Here is a 25216-nt window from a genome sequence, read left to right on the forward strand (position 1 = left end):
GACATTAGACTTGTTTGGAATGGAAGTCAAAGAAAGTAATAGAAAGCGATAAAGTTAAAAACTGAGCAAAATCATTCTCTCCCTGGAAACTTCACATTTGACAGAACATCCTTCTACAATTTTTGTGAGGTTTTGGTATGTTAAGAGAAAACCCACAGCACACTAATTCCAGTTGGATTTAGTGGTTGATAACATGTGAATCCACAGATTTGTCTGGTATGGATTTGTTTCAAAAATACTCCAGTGCGTTGTAAAAGTTTCTCAGAAAAGGATCACAGAGGAAGAGAAAGTAAACCAAAGAGTAAAGTTTTCTGGATGATCTGTAAATTTTTGTGAAGGAAACTTAATTCTTCCATTTCTATCCTAAGTCCTCTGTAAGAAAAGCAGACATGGTACACAGTGACCAAGAACTCGCACATGGATTAGACAATCCTCATTTCCACAGAATGACTGGCTGCTAAAGCACTTAGTACAAATTATTTATTGGTTGCCAAAGCAACCAGTAAAACAAATGGCAAAACTAAATGTCAAACTCAGTGTTTACATGGAAAATGATGGTGTGTGGGTTTTTTATTCTAAAATGCTGGAAGTGCTGTAGAGATATCACTAATGTAGTATAGCTACTTCAGAGGGTATGTGCCCTTGCACAAATGTGCAATTATCCCCAGTCTTTCTTCCTTCTGTTTCTACATTTTCAACTCCTATATATCGCATACTCTACATCCAATAATTGACCTCTTCTAATTAATTAAAATATATATTCTAAGTTTGTTATGAGCTAACTGTCAAAGCTGAATGGGCTTGGCACAATGGGGTTTACCCCAGTAACAAAGAGGAGAATATACCTGTTTCAGATTAATTACTCCACATTCCTGGTATGATGGTAACATAAAACCTCTGGTCTAATTATTCTCCCCTCAAGAATTACACCAAGACCTACTTGGGGGAAAAAAACAAAAAGAAAAAAAAGAAAAAGGACGGGGTGAGGATCCATCCCAAGCTGCTGCGTAACAAACACACCCAAATAAGGGCTACCCACAGCAGAGGCCTGGCAGATGCTAAAATCTAATGCCAGGTGTTAACTTTAATGAAGGGGTTTATTAAAAATCACAGAATTGTTAAGACCGGTCTTTGAGTCACTTAGTATTAGATACAATTTTCTGGATATGGTCATTATTTTACCATTATTTTAACTTTTTTATATTGTTTTTCAAGACAGAATAAATATGCTATATTCCAGAGAATGAGTAACCACTTTCTGTTCTGATTAGCACTGCACCCTGAACTTTTCCAAATAACATGATGAGAGAGAGTATCCATAACAGAACATTTCTCTACTGAAATGTTAGTTTCACACTACACTTAGTGTGCAAATTCTGAGGAACTTCAGTTGCTTAGAAGGCTTACATTTACCATATATTGCATTAAATATTTTCCTTTGTTCTGGGAAAATGTATTGAGTTATACCTTCCCAAACAACCTAACAGCCATACCATAAATGACAAGCACCTTTCAGGTAACACTGCAGGAACACAGATGTCTTTTACAGCTAATTCAACTAGAAACTGTGAACAGTTAGCTTACTATAAGCTCTCCAGCTACATTCTCTCTCTCTCAAGCCACAGCAAGACAGAATGAACAGACTTAGGTTGCTGCCAAGGAAGTTGTGTGAATCACACTGTTCCTGAAAGCATTCAACTAAACTGCTTAAAGCTCCTTCTTAAATGCTACTTGCGAGGGACAAGAATCTCTGCAGCTTTATAAAGACATGAAATCTTCCTGTGAAAGCACTATTCACAATATACGTCTGTTAATTAAATGAGACCCTCTTAGCCACTAATATACGAAACATAGCTTGTGAGACAGTCACTTTAATCAGATGCCTGCCTCCTGCTTGAGTTTATTGGAAAACTAGTTGGCAAAATAAGTGGAAAATGGACACATGGTTTTCTCCAGCACTTTGCAAATAGAAATGCTGTAGGATTTAACTGTTTTTATTAAGCCTCACACTCATACAGATATTTCAAGGGGAAAAAAAGAAACCCACAATGTCTCTGGCTACAGTAAACTGTCAATATTTTTTTTAAAGACAGAAAACTGTGTAGAAGATAAATTCACAGCGCTGGCAAGTAAAACCCATTTCCATCATGAACACATGCAATTATATTTTAGAACACAAACATGACACTATTCTCTGCACTTAATCTCATTATAGACTTTGGAGTCATTACCAATGACATTGAGCTTTTTTTCTGTCCCCGGAAACACATGCTGACCTCTAAGGAGGCAGCATGTCACAGGCAGAACTCAACTAGACTTATTGCAATTAGTAAGGTATTAACTTTTGGACTGTCGAGACAACTGAACTGATGACTGACCTTATCAGCTAAGAACATTTATTTTAATTTTAAATCATTATTATCAGACTCCCATGCCTTAAACTATTGACTGGAACATTAAACTACTGCACACAGTATTTTGAGATCATCTATTATCATTATAGCTTACCAACTGCAAAGGACTTACTTCTGGCATACAATGTCCGAAGTGAAATTAATTTCAAGGTATAATTTGAATCCAAATAAAATTGACAGCAATACCTGTAATTGTGCTATTTTTAATTCTCCATGTTCAAATATCCCATTACTAATATTTGAGTGTTTTAGTTCAGAATTATTGAAGACTAACATATGCCTATATTCCCATTTTTTAATGTTGTTAAATAAATAATAAATTATTGCCTTCATGCTTAGCTAAATTTCAATTTGAATTCATGCTAACTTACTTAATAAACCTTCTCCAGGAATAAAGTTTTCAGTAAAATGTACTGGATTCCATTTAGTAGCATTTTTTCAGCCACACAGGTGCAGCTCACTGAAAAATTCCTGTGGGTACTATGAAATGCTGATGGCATTCATTGTCCAACTGGCAGTAAGCGAGAACTCTCTAGCTGAGCAAGAAATACAGCAGTCCAAAAAAGGGTCAAGCTTTCGAAGGAAATACTAACAGAAGAATGGAGCAATAGGGATTACTCAGCACTTGTTTTCTAGTCATCACATTAGTTCTCACTCTGAGTAAAGCAACCTTACAGAGCACTTAAGGCCGCTGTTTCATGATTCAGAAGGGAAAATTCACCCTCTCCTAATACTGCCAGTTACTATAGGATCACATATTCAATGAAATAGGTAATACTAAACATTGTCCCAGTCATTTTTTGTGAACTCCAGCTGAGCTCACTGCACTATCATGCTGTATTCCTTGCCTGGATTAGGCAAATTTAAAGTTCTCATTTCCAATTTTGGAACTGTATTTTTAATTGCCTTCCATTAGAATTCTAATAAGGTCTCAGCCCTTGATTAAGAATTACAGAGTATTGGTGATGATCACATATTATGCTGCTATGACTGAAATTATATTCCATAATCATACAAATGAAGTGTTAACATCAAAGCCCAAGGATTGAGCATACAGATGTGAATAATACAAAGTAAAAGCCAGAAAACAAAAGAAGTTTACTTGTCTGCTTTACATATGTAATCATATGAGAGACAATGACTTAGTTTCAAGTCTCTAGTATGAAAAAGCAAATCCTCACAAAAGCAAAAGAAAATGTGACACAATGTGGTGGGTTGACTGAAAGCAATGACTGTGTGCAGAAGCAAAAGAAATCAAAATAAAAATTTATCCTCTACTTCCCATCAGTAGGCAGTGAGCAGCCATGGCCTAACCCAAGCATTGTAGTGCACACTTAGGAAGACAAACACCTTAATAATAAATGCCTCGCTGCCCCACCCCCCGCCCCTTTCTCTTAACTTCTATTGATGAGTGTGTCATATAGTATAGAATATCCCTTTGGGCAGCTTCAATCAACATCCTGGCTATGTACCCTCCCAACCTCTTGCCCATCCCCAGCCTACCGGTCTTTTTGGCAGGGGGTTGGGTTTGGAGAGATAGCCTTGATGCAGTGGGCACTGCTTAACAGAAGCCTTCTCAACACCTTTCCAGACACAGATACAGAGAACAACAGTGTGATGGCTCCTGTGAGGAAGTTAACTTCCAAATGCATTTCTGTATGAAGAAAGCATTCATAAAGAACTACTTTTGAACTCATCTGGTTAATAAAAAAATATCCTGTGAACTATTTCTTTATGTTTAACACAGCAATTAATAATACTGAGCATTAAGCAGGAAAAGGGAAAGCACCTTCCTAAAGAAATTGAAGACCAGGTCAAATGTTTATCTGACTCTGGGAATAGCAATCACAATACTAGGACAAACAAGAGGTTCCCTATAAATGACTGGTCACTTGACAGCAGCCAACATAAAGAGCTGGAAGGCAGAGGAAAAACCCATGGGATTTTTCTTTGTTTTATATTTAGCATCTTCCTTCTTCTTTCTCTCATTTACTTTACTTTCATTGGTGAGAAAAAAAAGACATTTTGAATGCCAATTGAAACTGCATGTCAGATGTGGTCTGGACTTGGAGTTTTTACATTCACACATGGTTTTACATAATGAGACAGAAAATTGGCCATTCAGGTTCAAGAGGTTAAAACAGAACAGCTTTTGAGACAACGGCTCCTATAACAGGAAGTATATTTCACACAGCCTGATGTTTGTTTATTCTGGTCATAGCAAGAAACAGCAGATTAGTTTTTGTCAACATATGGATGATACTCTTGTTTTTCAGATCTTGCTAGAAGCTATTGTTGCTACAAATTTTTGTCTTGCTTTCCACAATGAAATTGTCTCAAATGTATGTGATCACACAGAAACCTCAAAGGAGAATTTCCTGTGTTGTTCACTGCATTGGTATGTTTTGTACTGCAAGAGGGCTCTTTTTTATTCACTTATTAAATAATGACAAAAATGTAAGCATTTGTAAAAAAAATCCCACAATCTGACACCTGTTCCAACACTGGCAAACACCCTTGTACTGGGACTGCTTTTATACAAGTCAGCAATCTTTCTTGTTGACTCATACTACTGATGTACCTCTGGGTTTTCCCATATACTTCAGTGGAGGATTTCTGTAATTAAAATTATTTCCTTACTCAAATTTTCAAATGATGTTTTATACCTGCAAGATCTTCTTTGGAGGAAACCAGTCGAGGAGAGCTGTTACCTGGCTCAATTCTTAAAGATAATCTGGAAAAACAAGTTTTTAGAGAAATTAACAAAAAAAATTTCTCAATTAAAGTTGAAAGAAATTGAAGAAGTAATTATTTTGGCAGTGCTAACTAGTAATTTTACTTTCTTGGAAGTGTAGATATTTATTCTGTGATGTAACAAAACAATAATTTTTTTAAGTAAATCTCTACCTGTCAGAACCAAGAAAGATACTGTGAGGAAAGTCTATGAAAGCAGAAAGAGAAATCATTATTTGATTCTCTCTCTCAGTTTAAAAATGCAAGTTCATACAGTCTTTCACCTTGGGAAAAAAAAAAACTCAAAAAGTTAGTAATTTAGATACAAACCTAACATTTAATTCCCTCTAAACATGAAAGTGAATTCACAGTTACCATGTTGAAATGTGCACACAGAAATAGCTATTTTGTTACTGTGACTTACAGAAAAGAAGCTTAATAGGGCAAAGTGACACTTAATAGTGAAAGAAGGTAATTAGAATAAAGTAGTATATGCCATGCTGCCTTGCTCCATGTGTTTTATTATGTACTCACTCACTCTTGTGTTCTGAGCACTCCAACAAATCTCAATCTCCCAAAGCACATGACTTCTGCCATTTCTCAAGTTTAGGCATTTTTGACATTCATGGGTCTTTTGCTCTGTACCAGTCTGACAAAAAGGCACGAAGGACTACATCGTGAAGTAAATTTTAATGGAATAGGCATAGATCCAAAGGATCCAAAGAAATTTGGGTATTAAGCCCATTTTACTGGGTTAGTCCATATTTGACAAACCAAAACTCCCAGGCAAAGCAGGCATTTCACATTGTTTCACAGTTTTTCTCCAAAGGGAAGCACATAATCCTTCCTTCAGATAACCCATCACTGTTCCACAACAGCCAATTTCTTCTGTGTCTGTCTGTACAAGGGAGATGTTACTGGTCTTTTCCCACACGTGAAAATGGCTTTTTTAGTTTCTGCCAGCTTTGACAAACTCATCTCTGAAGCTCTTTTCTTACCCTGTATCACAGAAGGTCCTCCATTTTATTAGTCCTCTGTGACAATAGCCATAGTTTATTTGTTCACTATGGAAACATTCATCTAATAAGTCCACTGCTAAAAGATATGATTGTAGTTCAGTCCACGCAAGCCAATAGCTTCTTTATTTTACAGTGATGTGATCTGTAATGCATTCCTCCTGGAAATTTTTTGCTTGGTTAGAATAAAATGAATTTAAATCTGAATGTAAAGATTAGAGACCATATTTATTGCTAAGCATGCTGAACTGAATTATGCTCATTAAGCAGGTCCAGTTTATAATTTCAGATAACTATTACAGAATAACATATTTTTTTATAGCAAGAATGACAGGACTGCCTCACATAGCTGATAAGGCCAGAAATCATTTGTCTAACATCACGGTTTTTACAGACTTCATCAGCTTACTGCACATCAAGCTCCTGGATCCAGTACAACTCCTATATGTTTGAAAAACAGCACAGGTGAAATACTGCCTAGGAATATTTACATCAGAGGAAGTGCTATGACCTGCTAACAGATTTAAGGCAAGTGCATTCTTACACCTTCTTTAATGACAAAAGCAAGTGAGATCAACTTCCATGCAACTACTTGCACTAGACTATTTCTCTCTGTCTGTATAAAATTATTCTTGTAAGGAAGAAAAGAGGAACATAACAACAGGAAGAAAGACCTAACACCTTTATGTTTTTAACAAGGTTTTAGGGAGACGTGTGCTATGATTATACCATCTAGTAAGCACATGTGTTGTGTGCTGCACTTAGAAATTCACTAACAGCAACAGATGAGTCTTCAGTGCTATAAAATGAGATTACATCACTCTCCACTGGTCATCTCCCCAGAATATGTGAAGTTAGATAATGTTGGTTATCTGTTCGGTTATGTTAAACTGCACTCTGAAGCTTAGCCGTAAGTCTCTCACAGTTTGGATGTCGACTTCCATGATGCCAGAATTCTGCAATGTTTCAAGAAAAATTAGAATCCAATTTATCTATTTCCAACCTACAAAAATATAGGATGTATTAAAAGAAGAACAAATAAATGCGAGCCTAAATATATTTTGGTAAATATAAAATACTCATGCTGACGTTATATTTAAACTGTTGAGAAAAGGGAATATATTCTGACAATGAGATGTCATTCCTGAGCCACCTTCTCTTCTATTTCCTCTCTCCTCCAGAAGGCTGGAAACAATCAAAAGTATTCTTTATTTCAAAGAAGAGATACTGACAGTCAGTACAGTTTCAACCAGTCCTGGCTTGTTTGTCATCACCCAAATTCAATTTTGCAATTCCTCTGACGCTGTTTTCCATGGAGAAGCACAAGTTCCATGCATGCACACACATGCTCAGTTGTCTCCCGAAAAGGACACCTGGAGCCAGGATCTGTGGCCCCTGAGAGGCTTAGAGTGATACTTTCAAGAGATCACTGCAGACTTTGGGACCTGATGTGCTTACCACCAACATGCACCATCCGTATCCTCACACACCTAACAATATTCTCACAGCTGACTGTCCAATGTTGTCCACTGGCATTACTTTAAATAAAAAACTACCTTGGTTCCAGCATGCCTAATAAACCATTCATAAGGCATAAAGACACTGTTTTGTGTTTGCTGCTGTGAATCATCAGAAATTCATCTCAGAAGTCACTATATTAATCTAATATCACAGTACTGTTAGGATTTCTTTTTTGTTTCAGGAATTATTTTCAAAAAAACAAATCTTTGCTTTACCATAGTAAGGAAGACTGGTTTTAGTGCATAGTCCAAATGCTGACAATTTCAACATTCCAAAATTATACTGCAAGAGTTCAGCTAAGAGACATGTCAGGATAAATCCTAGATATCAGCCTCAGAAACTGCTCACAAGAAACTGAAATTTCAAAACTGAGGAGTTAGTATTAACAATCTAAGGTGAAACTAAAGCTAAAAGTAAAATCTCTAGGTAAAAAATCAGCATAGAGATTTGCTGAGTTAACAAACACCAATCTACCATTAAACTAAGACAAAGCTTCTACAGAACAGGCACAGGAAGAGTATGTGAAGGCTTTGTTCTTGGATAGCAGAAAGATGACTGAACAATTTCTGTTTCTTTTAAGCCTGATACTCAAAATATTTTCTGGAACATGTTAAGGCAGGTTTGCTCTGGAAAGTAAGATGCACAGACCTCTATTTCAACCTAGTTTTAAATAACACTCTGCTACTGGGCCATTCAGCTCATTTTAGAGTAACCTCCCCAGTAAGCAGGAAAAGAGGAACCTAACACAATGCAGAAAATAAAATAGGGAGTCAGTCTTGAACATCATAGTTCTCTCTCATGGAAGTATGCTCTCCAAGTACAGGATGGAACTATTGCTAGGACAGTACAGCAACTGTTACACAATTTTTCTTATATCAAGCAAGTGAATGAAGATAAAGAATAGTCTTACACAGAAGTTTAACTGCTCCATGAGGAAGCTGAACAAAACTTACTCCTCTTTGCTGAAACAAGGATCATGTTAGTTGTAACAAAGCAGTGCAGCCCTCAAAGCTGCTCCTTAGGGCATTTCTGACCATTATTTGTGTACCAAACAAGATGGGTCTGGCATAGCTGGAACATTCTGGGCTGCCTGTCTAACATTTAAACAGTAGGTCCTGTGACAGTAGGTCAAGCAACAGTAGATTGCTGGAAGCTTCTGCTGTAAGGATACTGTACCTAAGTGTCCCCCAGTATTCTCCTGGAGAGGCTGCAGCCCATGGCATGGACAGGCGCACTCTTCACTGGGAAAGACCTGGTTAGATGATTGGGCCCAGAGAGTGCTGGGGAATGGTGCCACATCCAGTTGGGGCCAGTCCCTGATGGGGTTCCCCATGGCTCAGTATCAGGCCCAGTCCTATTTAATATCATTGTTGATGATCTGGACAAGAAGATCAAGTGCACTCTCGGTAAGCTCATGGATGACACTAACTTGGGTAGGAGTGTTGATGTGCTGGAGGGTAGGAATGCTCTGCAGAAGGATCTGGACAGGCTGGATTGACTGAGACAGGCTGAGATCAACAATGGGAGGTTCAACAAGGTAAAGGGCTGGTTCCTGCAATTCAGTTACAACAACCCCATGCATTGCTACAGGATGGGAAAGAGTGGCTGTAGAGTGGTCCAGGAGAAAGGGACCTAGGGGTGCTGGTCAACAGAAGCTGAATATAAGCTGGTGTATGCCCAGGTGGGCAAGAAGGCCAACGGCATCCTGGCCTGTATCAAAAGTACTGTGGCCAGCAGGTCTAGGGAAGTGACTGCCCCTCTGTACTGGTGAGGCCAAAATTTGAATCCTGGATCCAGCTCTGGGAACCTCACTGCAGGAAAGAAATTGAGGCACTTGGGCATGCCCAGAAAAGGGCAACGAAGCTGGGAAATTACATTTACTTACATTACTAATAATATAAGTACTAAAACCCTGCCATTTAATTCCAGTTCTGGAACTGGACTGGAACTAACGTGGTACAGCTAGGACTTCACCTGCGCTGTTATGAGTCAGTATAGCTTTCTAATTGCCTGCAAATTTCCCCTAATGTTTTCCCATAGCATCTTGCCTTTCTGAACCTAAATTTGAACTAATTTTTCTGTAAGTCATCTTATTACTATATTGCCTAATATGCTTTGAAGAACTAAACTACAGGCATAGATAGAAGCCTGATTGTCCTGTCTTGTCCTGTCCAGACAAATAGTACTATAATACAAATAACAACTGGTTTCACTCAAAAAACAACTGAAAATATAAGGCCTGACCTAATGATGCCAAAAGGTCAGCAAAAAAATTTATATGAATGGCTGCAAGGTATGTCTGGTTAGGAGGGGATGTGGCATTGTGCCACAATGTTACATACTGCTAAAACTGAGCAGCTTCTGCAGAAAACAGTATACAAGCTAACCAAGAAAGATCTGTTATTTTTAGAACATGACATCATTGTCAGAGGTTTTCTGCAGCATTCCTACTTGCTGACAAGCACAAACCTAAAGGAAGCAATTGAACTGTCACAAAAAATTGTAGAGAAAAGCTTTGTTTATATAAAGTGGCTGCCATATTTTCCTTTCCAGTGTAATTGAGGTTCTCATTTGGCAAAACGTGTGTTGGGATTCTGCCAATACGTTTTAGGACAACTATCAAAGCATCTCTCCCTGACAGCCTGGTACTGAGATAGTTCTGCACTTCATGCCAAAGAAGTGCTCTGCAGAGAGCACTAATGCTGTCCCTGGCTCAAAAAGAGCAGTCACTGCAAAGAAAAAGATGGAAGATATTCTTACCCACTCTAAAAACTCAGTACTCTCCGCATTTTTGAGGCTTACAGTTTCTTCTGGCATGGGACCAGAAAATCCTATGAAACTAAGGATCCATTAAGGGAAACTGAGAGGAAAATATGAAATCAAATAATCAAAACAAAATCCAAAAATTTCTTACCAAGTGCAAAAATTGAAGAGGAATGAGAGTTTTCTTTAAGGCTAGATGTGATGAGTTTTGATGAATTTAAATTAATTAAAAAAAAAAAAGTTTTATTTTGATGAAACAAACATGGTAGAAAGAGATCAAAGTTCTCCAATGCATATAAGCTGCAGCAACTTTCCTGTGGTAAGATTCAAATCTTTCCCTCTTTTTAACACCTTTTGTGACTTTAGTCCAGTTTTTCCTTTCCACTTGCTTCCTTTTTGTGAAGCTTGGAAAGAAAACCACTAACCTTGATTGAATTAATCTCACAAATAACTAAATCCAAAGAAGTATTACATGATCTTTAAGACATGTCAATATCTTCAAGCATTATTATTGAGAGACTGTCAGCTATTCACGACCGTTCACAGAAGTAAAAGTGAACGCCGTTTATTTCTATCTTTAGCACACCTTTTATAGGGTTTTACAGGGTCTGTGGGCTAAGCAAGTTACTACTGGCTAATACACACAGGTTTACACTTTTTCTCCTGTACACAAGGATATTGTTTTGCTTTATTCTCTCACCTGCAGGAGAGTTTCAAGGACTTTAGCCTTTAATATCACGACTTATTCCAAACGATGGTTTGTGCAGGCAGGCCTTTACTAATATATCATGCCCACCTTCTGTTAAAATATTCACTACACATTATCAGCAAGGTTGCTGCTAAAGTTACATTAACATTCAAATTTAAAATGGAATTGCTTCTAGTTTTTACAAGTATTATGCTATGGTATCATATGCTTATGGAAAACACTTGTTAAATTAATTATTTCTGAAATGGTACAGTTCACTTGTTGGGCAGATAAGCTGTTGTATACATGGTGTTAACACTGTTGCATCATCAGGAAATGGCCATCTAAAAATCAAATTGAACAACATGAACAGTTTATTTAACTCAATCCAGGTGTTGTAAAGCCTCTACTAATTACAGTTCTTTACCTTTACCAATGACTACTTAGTTTAATTTTTCTCTGTCTTCACAACTTTAATGAAACACAGAAGCGTGTGGGAAATAAGTAAACAATGATCATTTGTTAAATTTTAACACTGAGATTTAAATCACAGACTACTCTTAACAAAAGTCTTGGACTCTTGACCTTTTCAAAGGCTGTGTGCACTGCTCATGGTAAATGTGCATCTCTTGCACAATGTGTGTGTGAAACATATACAATGTCATGAGACTGAGTAAAGGAAGTATTTGCATGTTCTACCATCAGTACTCTGGCAGGAATTTTAATTCCATCGAGCAGATAAATTTTGCTATGAAAACATTAAATACTTTCTTTTTTCCCCCCAAATTATTTTCCTACGGAAACACCACTACTCTTAGTATCTGTGATCAACCAGACACAAAAGCACAAACATCTCAAATCTTCACCAAGCATGAGCTTCTGCAGTGAATGACCCAGTGCTTTCAGCTTCTTTTGCTGAAGCTTAGCCTAAGCAAGGGGACAAATTTTAGACATTTTATCTCTATTTGAAGCAGGCCCTGATAATACTTTGAGACATTCCAAAAGAACACCTTGTCTGAATGCTTTTTCTTTTAGAACTATTCTCTCAGGGAAAGCAAAGCTCCACAGGCATTCATCACAAGAATTCCTATAAACAGATCTGGTCAAGGTATAGTCCTGCATGCCTCTCAGCTGGAGCCAGGGCTCAGAGGAACAGCTGGAGTTACCACCAACTGCAGCTATACTCAAAATCCAAAAAACAAATTGTCTGACTCATGTTATGCTAAAACATGGGTTGTTCTGTCTCTGTTATGATGACACCTTTTTTCCATCTCAGCAGGAGGTTGCATCTATATGCCAGCAGTGCCGGCACTAATTGCAGCAAAATGTAAATGGTTGGTGCAGGTCACTCTTCATACACATTTGTAGATGACCCCACACTGGTAATGCAGAGTCTTCTGATTACTAAATATGCTCTTTTTTTCCCCCAAACACTAACTGGTAGCCTTCACTTCATTAACTGATCAGTTTTCAACTTAAGATTATTTAATCATTTGTCTCACTACTCCAAATAAGAAGAGGTTCCATAATTCCATTACTCTGAGAGTTACAAACCATATTTTAACATTCAGATTCCAATATTTTCTATGTGTTTTATCCTTGTGATATCATTACAATTTCATTTAAATTTCTTTTTACCCTCCCCATTTTCTTCCAGCTGTGTTTATACATTGTGATTCTCTTATCCAAACTTCTCCTTTCCTAGGCTAAAATCCAACCTAGTTCTTTACATCTGCTGTTACAAGACAGATTTTATTTATCTGATTGTATTGGCATTTATTTAAACCTTCAAACATGCAAGCACGTACGGCCAGAATTGTATACAATGTAATATACACACATATGTATCCTAAAATTGCATACAGTGTAATAAACATACTCCATGTTTATTAGCAAGCTCTCACCAGCTGCTTCTGAAGCAGTATAAACAACTCTAGTTTTTCATAGAAACAGTATATTTGATAAGCAGTAGGGATGAATTAGTCCTTTCATGGCTGTATCTCACTTGTGAGAGCTATCTACTGATCAACACCATAAACCAATGTTAGAACAATTATATAACATTTTGGGGTTTGTGTCACTATCATTTTAGTCATCAGATTCTTCCTTTGTGATAGCCAAACCAAGTTCTATTTCAATGAACCCTTGGATCACTGTTTTATTAGCAAACAGTCTTAAGTACACATAAATTCTGATACAAAGTTCTTAACTGAAGTATTTAACAGAACTGGTAACGAGACTGGTTTTAAGGAAGTTCATTACCAACCTTGCTCTCTAAAACATATGCTAAAACATTTTATACTAGCATTGTATTACTGAACATACATTTGCTTTGAATACTTCAAATTCTGCTCACCTAAAAAGTTACTCTATTTGTCAACAGCTAATTGTATAGCATTGCATCTAGGTTGGCTGAGCTATTTAAAACCTTGGTTCCTTAGCCTATGACTTAATTTTTGCTAGTTCTTTCAGAATTACTGGCCAGGGATTATCACTTCCTTTAACTAGAGCACATTCACATATTCACCAATGTGTTCTCTGGCATCTGCTTCAAACTTCTCTGTGAGTTAACTCTTCTCCAAGTCTTTTGTAAACATTGCTTTAACATGCTTAAACCCCCAAAATTCAAACACCCAAATCATAAGTATTAACTTATTAAAAATAATTACTTGAAATTGGTAGATGCTCTTAATGTATTAGTCATAATAGCAGAGTCAATGCTGGACGTCTTGGAGATGACTTCAGTGTTACTGAACAAAATTCCCAGAACACAATCATGTCATAGAATAAAGACTAGATTTTCATCTATTCTGAACTGTTGCTTTTCACTAGAATATTTCACTTTGTCAATCTGCTTATAGTCATAAAGAAAGACTGTCATTCTGGATTTTACTTAGCAGAAAACCCCCTAAAACATCTTCAGCCATGGGCTTTTGGTTCAGCTCTTAATAAAATTAATGACTAAGTAATCGTTCTGTTAAATTTCCCAATGCCTGAAGAAAAGAACAATACTTACTTGTAATTGTCATCTTCTACAAATTTCTGAAGTTCTTCAATGTAATGGACAGACTTCAAATACTTTTGCACATGGGGAAGTGTTGTGAGATGATCTGTGGAGTGTTCAAACAAACAAAAACCATTAACATTTATGTCATCCAAAATTACTATTTTTTCAGGTTTTTTTTTTTTTTCTGGTTCTTACGATACCTTCATGGAAACAGAATTGGAACCTCCCTAAAAAATAAATTGGGCAGAAATACTACTTTGACTCTAAAAAGGTGTTAAAGACTTGACTGAGCAAAAGTGATGCTCTCAGTTATTAAAGAAAATACAGATGCATTTCATCATCATGAGGGCTGGTGGATTTTATTAGATGTTATCTCGCTGGTGGAAAAAAATTATCTGCTGTGAAACCTGCTTGAATTTTTTTGTTCATTGTTCTGGGGAAAATCAATGCCTACAGCCATAGGCATCAGTGGGTCTCATATGTCCAAGAACTGAGAAGACAAACGTTATTAAATAACTAATTAATAATTACAATGCTGAATACCAGGAATGAAAGACACTAAGTTCAGAATGACAGAAAAACCTCTTGACACATGGTACATGGACAGGAACATGCCTTGTAGTAACCTAACTTAACTTCTGTGCTCTCATAAAGGTAACTGTTTTAAAGGCAGCCACTATCCCAGAATATTGTTTCAAGGTTATATTTTAATTTTCATCTAGATTTTAACAAAAGCACTCAAAATTAATGCATATGACTGCAGGAAGTTACCAAAACTGTAAAAAAGAAAGGGTCAATGAAATAATGAGGTTTCTTTATCATCCAAAGTATTCAGAGACAAAATGAAACTCACAATAAGAAAATGACACCTGAATAATCTAGCTGATCAGTATCATACGTTATTATGTCTAGTTTCTACCTTTAAATACTCTAAAATACCAAAGTTGACAAAAAAGGATAAGGGCTGGATACTTAAGCATACACAGTTAACATCTCAACTTGGTTTTTTTTCACAATCTACCAATCTTTCTTTTTTTAAGCTCTCCAAAACGGCAGCTTTTAAATTTTCTGAATTTGATTGTTTAGCTGCACTCTAGGCTTTTCAGCTTGTTATACATTTAAGCAATGAAAAGTCATGCTAAGTCACCAGGAGTATGCTGAGTATTCATTAAGACACCAAAACCAGCACATTTCTTGATATACAGCTTCACTAGCAGGCTAGAACTGTAGAAATTATTTTTAGAGTACAATCCTGTTAACAAAAAGAAACAACCCCTCGTTTTCCTGACTTCATCCAGGAGCAACATCCGTGCAAAATCTTAGCACAGTTGAACAACTGCTGTATTGATGGAAATATTTGTATTTCATTCTGTAAATATATCACCAGGACGCTAACAACAAAATGATAGCCAAACAAACACATTCCACACTCTAGACATCATATCTACTGCAAAGTAAAGGGAAGATATTACAATAATTCTCTTTGCCTCTGGCGGAAACAATATATAAGCCAAATGCAATAGCTTAACTTGAAAGTATGTCATTTGTACCCCACATGTAACAGTAAACTCTACACAACCTCTCTTACAGCTCTTACAGTTTAGAGTACATGCTTATCTGCCCAATTTACTGCTAAGACTGAAGCTACACAGTAGTGGAAGCTACATCACTTACTAGCATTCAACTCTACCAACATTAGCCTCTTGTGTTCCCTCAGGGCCAAAATGTGCTTCCACAATTTTGCACTAAAGTAATTTTAGTCAAGGCTTGATAGGCATAACAAAATTTACCAACCATAGTTGCAGGATACTTGCAGATCAGCTATGATTCGGAGAATATTATTCATTTGATTGGATCTTTGTTCATTCTCCATTATGCTGTCTGAAGCAGGATATGCAGAATCAATGTAGATTAAATCCAAGAGATAAATTCCTGAAACAAACAAATCAATCAACCAATTCATCTAGTGTTTCAAACAGAAACAGTTGCAAAATTTTTAATTAATATAGCAGCCAGAAGCTGTTTACCCCCACTGCAATCTGGGCCCATTAAACAAATGAGAGCTTGGGATTTGCATTTTGAAAAATTCTGTAATTAATGCTTGAGTTCTATCCCCTTAAAAAGACAGAAAAGCATTTTATACTTAGGCTACTGCCTACAATGAGCAATTTGCAGGATCACAAAAAGGACACTAAAAAAAGAGTGAGAGCTGCCCCAGCCAGTGGTGCTGACAGTGGGGAGACACAATGCTGCTGGCTCCCATGACCAGAGACCACTGCAATGCTTCCTTTGTCTGCCACCAGTGTGGAAGATCTCCATTAACTTTTCTGCCCTGAGACTCAGGAATACTTTACGAAAATCTCTTGCAAGACTTTTTCTCACTCAAGCTGAGCTCACCACATATCTGTTTCTTCAGATCTCTGCCATCTTGATCAGTATGTTGCTCATTGGATCACACTGTGTTATGTCCAGCCTTAGCCGGGCTGCAATACCCAATTTCTTTAGGTTTTTACCTTATTCATTCATGCATTCTGGAAAAGCCTTATACTGCTTAGGGAGGAATGAATGAAGAAATCATATGACCTGTCATTGAAAAGACTGAAGAGACAGACAAAGAGGTGGCAACAAGCCAGAACAAATTCAGTTTGTTATGAACTGTTAAATGCTTTGCTTGGAAACCATAAAGCCATAAACTGTCTCTCAAGTCCCCAGTAATCTGTGAATTTGGACTATGAAAGAAACATATATGCCCATTAGACCCACTGATATGATAAATAGAAGAGTGCTCCAGTGACCAAAGGTAATTTAATAACCCCACTAAAGCAAAAAGGGACATTTAGACCTTGTAAATGAGTGGAATAGAGCTGGATTAACAAGTGAACAACATACAAACCAATGGGAATTTCCAGTCAAGCAGGGGTTAAAGAAAAAAGATGCTTAGAAAACAGGTCAAGTTTTACAGTCTAGTTTAACCTTCTACAATGACACAGATCAGTCCTTCAAAAATTTTCTTCCCATATTAAAAATCCTCTCTTGAAGAAGTAATATATCTCATAAATATGAGCACAGTTTCTAAAGCAGAGGTTCATATGACTCAGACTACCTTAAAAGTTTTATCTTAAGAGTAACCTGGGGTATTTATTGCTTTTACCCCAAAAAGCATTTTCTAAAAACCATTCTCAATTTATCCTCATTTCTCTCTCTACACATTTCTACCTCTAGAATGACAGAATGATGTATCATCAAAAGTTACAAATGTTTTGAGTGATTGTTTTATTTGTTCTCTTTTCTTGAAACAAAATGAAACAAAACCCTTCTGTTTTTGTGATTTGTATTACTAGTTTGCAGTTCTGGACTGTAGCAGCATGGCGTATGGATATTGTTACTGCTACCAGTCCAAAGCATCTCTTGAGAAAGCCACTCAGGTTGGCACAGGCAGTCACTGTAAAAAAACTCACACGCACACCATGGACAGGTCAGCAAAGAAAGACGGGAAGGGTCTGTTGTATCGTATTCCAGAGAGGTTTACTGCAATCCCACTGAAGGGATCCAGTGACAGAAAGACCCCAGTTTCTTGCAGTGTCTCAGGTTAAGTATAGGGTCAGGGGCCAATAGTCTTGGGGCACAGAGGCAAGGCAAAGGTCACTGACTATAGGGGACGAGATAAATTTACCTAGTGTTCATAGCACCATGGGAGAAGCATTTTGCCTCATCCTAACCACTCAGGCTTTCTTGAAGTCTGTGGTGGACTCTTCCAGGGCATGTGCCCAGAAATTCCCCTAGTAGGCTCAAGGGCTTCCTCACTGGACCTACTGATTAAGTATGCCGATGTGATTCTATTTTTCTCAGCTAGAGTAATTTCCCAAGCTAAAGGATATGAGAGTTTAAAGGAAGAGGGAGTAATCAGGGTTTGCTTTCCTAGAATATCAAAATATATACAACAGCAGAGAGGTAAAAAGAAAAAAAAGTAGGACTTTATGTGATTAGAAGACAATTTTCTACAAGTTTGTCAAGGGCAGCAATACCTGCTCTTTCTTTGTCCTTTTTCACTCTTGTGAAGATAAGCTATTAATCATACCAGTTTATTATATCACATACTTGATTTCACATATCATACTAGAGAAACATAAACAGCACTTTCGTCCTGCTTTGTTTCCACATCCCAGTCTCAGATTTCAGAGGGGCAAAAACAACCTCAATTATTATTTTCAGCTTTTCTCAACTTTATCTGAATAAGGGTTTCAGCCACACTGGGAACTGCTTCAGCCATCATCCACACACTTGAGAGATCCTAACACCTAGACAAGGCCAGCATGGACCAGGCACTTTCACCTCAGAGTGAGGGATGAACTCCAATTTCCCTAGTATTAGCATAGCTTTGTAGCAGTTTAGCATTGAGCAAATCCTGAGACCCCGAGCTGAGGTTTTGCAATGGCCTAGAGATCCTACCTAGACTGAGGTTCCATACAGCAGCCCTTCACTCTTGTCAAGCTCTTGTCAAGTGGCACATCAAAACGTAGTTAGAGTTACGGCTGTAAAAATTCTATTTGCTCACAGCCTTTACAATGCAACTTGCTTATGGCAGCCTGGGTCAAGGCCACTTTCCAGCTATTTTGAGCAAGTCTGAAGCTATTCTCATTGATATTAAAGGCATAAACACACTTCCACTCTGTAGCAGTGGTTGTAAGCACTTTTCAGGACAAAGAATCTATTTTCCAGGACAACATACAGATGAGGACCAACAAGGTATACAAGCACTGAAAAGGATTAAATGGTGTTAGCCTAAGCCCTGTAAATTCCAAATAAAAGTGTAAGGAAATGGGCTTTTGGCAGGTAGTGGGGGTGCAGGAAGAAAAAACCTGAACTGATAGATGTCAAAAAAATTAAACTGAATGTAATATGCTAGAATATAAAAACAACACACAGCAAGCTACACCTTTTCCATATTGTTCCTCTCCCTCTCTTCCTTTAAAGCAAGAAGGATAATTAGATTTTTATGATTTTTTTTTCTTTTAAATCTGGGCAGTGATATTTTAAACTCTTCTCAAAATATGATGTGATAGTAGGTATAGATAAGAATCAGCTTATTTTGCACTGAGGAATGACAAAATTATTCCCGTCAGCAAAAGATTTCAAGACCCATTTCTCAAAGGAAAGCCTCAGGGTTGCCCCATGCCAAAGCAAACACACAGCACTAGCTTTTCAAACTTTGGCTCACATTTGTGCTACTGTGCACTGAAAAAAGCTAGGATGTGAGGCCATTGGGATATTTTCCAGAGGGTGAGCTCATAGGCAGCTTCTTCCATAGGCAAGTGTCATTTTCCAGTGATACTCACTTTTCTCCATTGTCACCAGAACTAATTTTGCAGCTGGATATTGTAGGCAGACAACAGCGTTCATTCATTTATAGTCCCATGGAAGTAACAACACATGCTAAGGAAAGCCTGGCCAAATAATCCAGGACTACATTTATTAATGTAAATCACCCTGTGTAAAGGGGACCAATTATTTTTAAGTTGGCAAAAAGAAAACCATACTTGTAACACCAAGCTCTTAAACTTCTACTGGAGAGATCAAACAAAGCAGTAATATTAGTAACAGTTTAAAGAGATGGAAACATTAGAATGGCAAAAAAGTGAACTTCAGATGTAGCAGTCAGTGCCACCAGGCCAGCACACTTTGAGCACTCCATCTGCCAGACAACGATTTCCAAGACTAAATTTTACTGAAAAAAATATTTATGAAGAACTGCAGTGTTCAGCAGGATGCAAACCTAAGTCTATGTACTTGTGTCTTGATTTAAAGTTAAGCTTCTATTATTTTCTTTATTCGGTACTCAAGGCTTCTGAGAAAACAGCACTGAGGCAGATAGTACTGATAAACAGTAGATAAACAGTAGGAGTTGATGGGTAGTAACAAACAGGTCTTAAGAAAAGTACTCCCAAACTAAGGTTATTCGGTTTCACTTAATTCTGAAGAAGTTGAGCTGGAGCATGTAAGCTTTAAAATGTTCATGAACAGCTTCGGTGTGCAATTGGTTCCTCATTAAGAAAGACTGACACAACATGCTATGAAAGACAAAACACTTTCAGTCCAGTAAATCACATGTACAAAATTATACTAATGAGAAAAGCTGGGCAGGTATTACTTTAAATAGCAGTAACAGAAACAAAGAGAAATCTGTTTTCTAAGGCATTTCCCTGCAAGTTAGAAAGCCTGGATTTAAGTTTTCTGTTCTGTCACAGATTTCTTTGACCTGAGCAGCATCATCTATTCTTAACCATTCAGAATATCAAATCTCTTTGTGGGTTTATGACAATTTGCAGTCACAAGGTATAATCCAAAACTTACAGCACCTAAAACTGTTTCACAAATATACACTGCTGCAAAACTCATCATAAAAAATTCTGTGCAGATAAAGATTGAAAACTTGCATCATTATTAACAGTGTCTTTTATTTTTATTTTTTTTAAACTTTTTGTATAACAAATATAAAACTATACTGTAAAATAGTAGGCCTAACAAACCAAGAAATAGGGGGTTAAACCACACCACTACTGCATACTTGATGTATCCTTTCATGCACAGTGCTCTGTTAAGTCTGTCCCTGAATGCACATTGGCTGCCATGTAACACAGATGCCTGGTCATAGAGCATTCCTCCAGTACAGGAAGCAGGGTCTGCAAGACAAGTAGTAAGTGGCACACGTAATAGAAGAGAAACTACGGAACGAAATTATTTTCCATTTTCACTCCTCACAAATTGAATAATGACACTGGTTTGATAGGAGAGCCAAGAAGAGACAAGGATCTGTTTCCAATTTGTAGAAAACTGTATTTATGAATGCATTTTCCTACATACAGTAGTGTGGTTGTATCACACTAAACAAAGCAGAGGACAGAGGGACAGTAACTTATCAATTAACTATGTGGTAGAAAGTCCAAATTACTACAGTCAGCACTTTGTAAAACCAAAGACACCATTGTTAGGAGATTAGCTCATAGGCAAAAAAGCCAACTGTTTTGTGGTATCACTGGTTTCAAGAAGACTGGATATTTTCCATGGATTAAGGGCTGGAAAATTTTTCTACAAAACCAAATGTATATACTGGTTAACCTTGGTAGGATTTGGATACTCTAAAAAAAAAAAGACAAACCTTTGCTAAAGCAACACCATGTGATTTGTAATACAGAAATGTATTCATTACAAAATGTCTCAAGAGACACTTTATGCATTTACAACATGATCCCATAGATGGCTGTCAAGGCGATTACAGGATTGGAAAGCTTGTCATAGGAAAAAAGGCTAAAGGAATTGGGTTTGTTCAGCTTAGAGAAGTGAAGGGGCAGGAAGGGAACCCAACTGCTCTTCCAGTACCTACAGAGCCATCACAGGGAAGATGGAAATACTCTCTGCAGAGTGATAGCAAGAGGTCAAGAAGTGATGGGGGACATGCTATCTGCATATAAGCAAATTTCTACTCTGTGAGTACACTTAAATGTTGAAATAGGTTTCCCAGAGGAGGATGGCAATTTTTCTTCCTGGAAATATTCAAGATGCGGCTTGACTAGACACTGGATAACCTAACTTATGGCCCTGCTTTCCACAGAAGGTGACCAGATGATCTCCAGGGGTCTCTTCAAGTCACAACTCTACTGTTCTATGACAAGTTTGATAAATGTGCTAGCCTATACCTGCATCTCTATTATTGAGGGGAAGTTTGGAGCATAGCAGTTATACAGACTAATTTGCTGCAGCAGGAAGGCTCTGTATGTATAAGCAGACAACAGATCCTGATTTTAACTATGAATAAAGCAAGGACTTCAAGTAATCTCTTTTATCATGAGATATAAGCAAAATTTACCTTATAAAAATGTAGAGCTAGAGAAGGCACCTTATTTTAGCTCAATGTGCTTCAGCAACATCAACTGAACAAAATTAAAATTTGATGTTGATCCCACGGTCCTTCCTGAGTAACCTCATCCTATTCAACCACTGGAATTAATCATCCCACATTTGTCACTGCAGCAATGAAGCCAAATATAGAAAAACAGATCAATAAGTGCAGCAAAACCCAAGCAACTTTAAAAGTAAGATACTAGTTTGTGAAAGAAAATATTACCAAGAACACAACTGGAATTACATTCAAGAAGCTGTACCGTGAATCATCTCTGACTGGGGCAAACCATTTCATTATCCACTGAAACAGGCTAAAACATTTTGAAGCTGCCTGGAACTTTCTACCAAAGCTTTCCTCCTAAAGAAATCAGATCTTCTCCAGAATGCTGTCAGTTGTTTTTTTTTTTAATTTTTTCCCTGAAACCCAGCTATTTCCTAATACTTTCCCCATGAATCAGGAAAAATACATTATAGAAGATATACATTTTACAAAAATACATTACAGAAGCCTTAAGAATGATGCATTTTAACATTTTTAAACATATGCTATCCAATGTCAAAAGGCAAAAAAAATGATTCAAAAAAGACTATAGAAAAAAGGCAAAGGTACAATAGCTGTTTTCCAGATGTTGCTTCCTGTCAGCAGCAAGTGGTGGTTAGGGACTTCCTGAGACAAATCTTATAAAAACACTTTTAGGTTTAAGTCTGGCTGGTAATTTTTCTTTACAATGTTTTTTCTCTGGATCCATAATTTTTTTCTTTTTCCTGCTATTCTTACAAAAACACTTTTCCTTTTTTAACTTTTGGGTTCGGAAGATCTTGTGGCAAATGAATCCAGCAATTGAACTGTACTCTGTCTGGAAAAACAATCTGTTTGATTTCTCGAAGTTTACCTTTTTAAGATTGGCACATTCTTATCTCTTTCTGCTTACCTTGAATTTCTGATCACTGACTCAAAGTTAATTTCTATGACCAGATGATTTATAGTATTTTCACTTATTGTCAAAGCCAAGTCTTTCAAACCACTCCTTGCCAATTGCATTACCCTGCTGAAGACAACTGTCAGATTTCACATTATATTAGATATAATATTAGTACATTTCTGCTAGTAGGATGCTTTATTCTCTAACCACAGACTTTAATGCAAGCTGATTGCTGAGATTCTCAGTATGAAAGACAAATCAACTATGAAATCTTTTGAAAATCACACTCAGCCTAAAGACTCTTAAAAAAACAGTGAACTACACTTCACAGTACTACAAATCCAAGGAAAAGGTTTGCCCATTTGGTACCAGAATGCCCACACAAAGGCAAATCCCGTTTTTCTTTTCAGTCCTTCCCAAAGAGCAAACACCTAATGTTTTCCAAACAATTCAGCTATGCTACAAACACCTGGCACATCCAAATAAAAGATCCCTGTCATCTATCAAGTGGGCACAACTTTTCTTTTTCCCCATAGACAAAACTGCAACAAGTGGAAAAAATAAGCTTTGTCATATGCTACTTGGAATAACCTATACACAAAATCTTATAGGAACAGGTTATTTAGACAGCTTTTAAGAGACAAAAAAGCACTCAGCACTCAATTAAAAGGCTGATCTGTGTAAAAATATGTTTCTTGTTCAGCAAAGAGGACAGTTAAAGAAACACATTTGGCTATTTTTGATTTTTCAAATATTTTATTTATAATGTAATTACCTCTAAGAGAAGGCTAATGACTAAAAAATACACCACAAGAAAAGTCTCTAGGCTCCTTCACTAAGTGAAAATTTTAGGCATTTAACTGCACTTAAATAAGTGCCCTAAAATCAATGGACCTGAACTATATGTTAAAGAGCTTAAAAGTGGTTGTGGATAGTTTATAAATATTGGCCTAAATAAACAACCTCATCCTCAGGAAATTGTTTTTTTCAAGAACCTTAGTGCTGCGGGGCATAACTTCAAGTTAGAAACCTGTATTTTCTTGCAGAATAATAAAAATTTTTTCTTGCAAAAGCAGAGAATGTAAAACTGCTCCTTCTAAAATGAAAACTAGATACTCCATCCAAGTAGTAATCCAGCTAGAGAACCACCTATCTAGCTCTGCAAGTAGTTAGGAATTGGAGAAACCAATCAGGAAATGACGACAGGAAACAACCACTCTAATATCCTGACAAACACTCATGGCAACACACTCCCTTCGCTCTTCCTGCTCCCACTCCCCTCCCTTGAGCAGCTCTGTGTATCCTAGGCTGAAAAAGCACCCTGGGAAGGAAGGAGTGTGAATCATACACATGTTGAAAGAAAGTTTAGTGGGAATATTGCTAAATCTGTCAAAAATAAACAGAATTATCACTTTCTGGTTCTATTAAGCCATCTTTTTCAGTATAAAACTGGTGCATTGGAAAAGCTTTGGACTGCTTTAATCCGAAGCATCCAGACTATGCTCCTAACTAGCACTGAAATGGCCACTCCCGTCAGCGGTCCTCTCTCTTTAGAACAGAATGGAATAAGCTTCTGAGTTAAAACAGAAAATAATTAACATAACAGTAACTTAAAGGAATCACGGGCCATACAGGAAAGGTACAAAAAACATAAAAAGCCTAAGGCATACTGAATTGATAGCGTAATATAGCTAGATGTGAGTTTTGTTCTGACATTCACTTTTATGATGGAAATAATTTATCATTATAATAACAACCACTTGTTCATGTTTTAACTTGAACAGAAATAGTTTTAATACACTATCTTTAAACCTCTCTATTTGTCCTCTGGTTAATTCAAGCACTCTCATATTGGTTTCCTCCAATTCTACAAAATCCAAATATCTTCGAAGCTGACTGAAAAATTGCAAACAAACCCATTGTTACAATATGATGTAGCTTTCTCATGATGTCAATAATATACAAGGACTGAAACAACCACTCGGTTTCCTAAACTGTAGTAAAAAGTAACATTTTTATGTTGCAAAGTTTCACTTCTAATTTTGCTAATTTCTTTGCAGGATTCCCAACAAGTTAGAAAGGCAGATTCTACATCCATTCATTTGACAAATCTTTTTTAAACCTGGAGCTAGTAGCTAGTAACGAAAAACATTCTACACACAGAGAGTTCCATAATAGCAAATTTTTAGAGAGGTTCTAGGAAAAGTGCATGAATTCCCAGCACTCAAATGTGAAACAGGCTTTAGATTACC

General features: G+C 37.0%; 1 protein-coding gene across 10 annotated transcripts in view; it reads right to left on the reverse strand.

The window, feature by feature from the left end:
- Window positions 1–25216, reverse strand: part of RALGPS1 (Ral GEF with PH domain and SH3 binding motif 1) — an 81138-nt gene that overhangs the window by 15654 nt on the left and 40268 nt on the right. For 9 of the 10 annotated variants that reach the window (XR_009279223.1, XM_058853928.1, XM_058853925.1 and 6 more), the window contains 3 exons: window positions 15937–16074; window positions 14152–14245; window positions 5081–5148 (listed from right to left, as the gene is read on the reverse strand). Coding sequence is in view for 8 of the 10 variants with exons in the window: in XM_058853928.1 (XP_058709911.1) it covers window positions 5081–5148; window positions 14152–14245; window positions 15937–16074 (300 nt within the window). In the remaining 2 variants the exon portion in view is untranslated. Of the gene's footprint in view, window positions 1–3917; window positions 4069–5080; window positions 5149–14151; window positions 14246–15936; window positions 16075–25216 lie in introns of all 10 variants that reach the window. The other variant, XR_009279224.1, reaches the window with a different exon arrangement.

The sequence above is a fragment of the Poecile atricapillus genome, chromosome 20 (genome assembly GCF_030490865.1).
Source record: "Poecile atricapillus isolate bPoeAtr1 chromosome 20, bPoeAtr1.hap1, whole genome shotgun sequence".
In the NCBI taxonomy this organism is placed as follows: Eukaryota; Metazoa; Chordata; class Aves; order Passeriformes; family Paridae; genus Poecile; species Poecile atricapillus.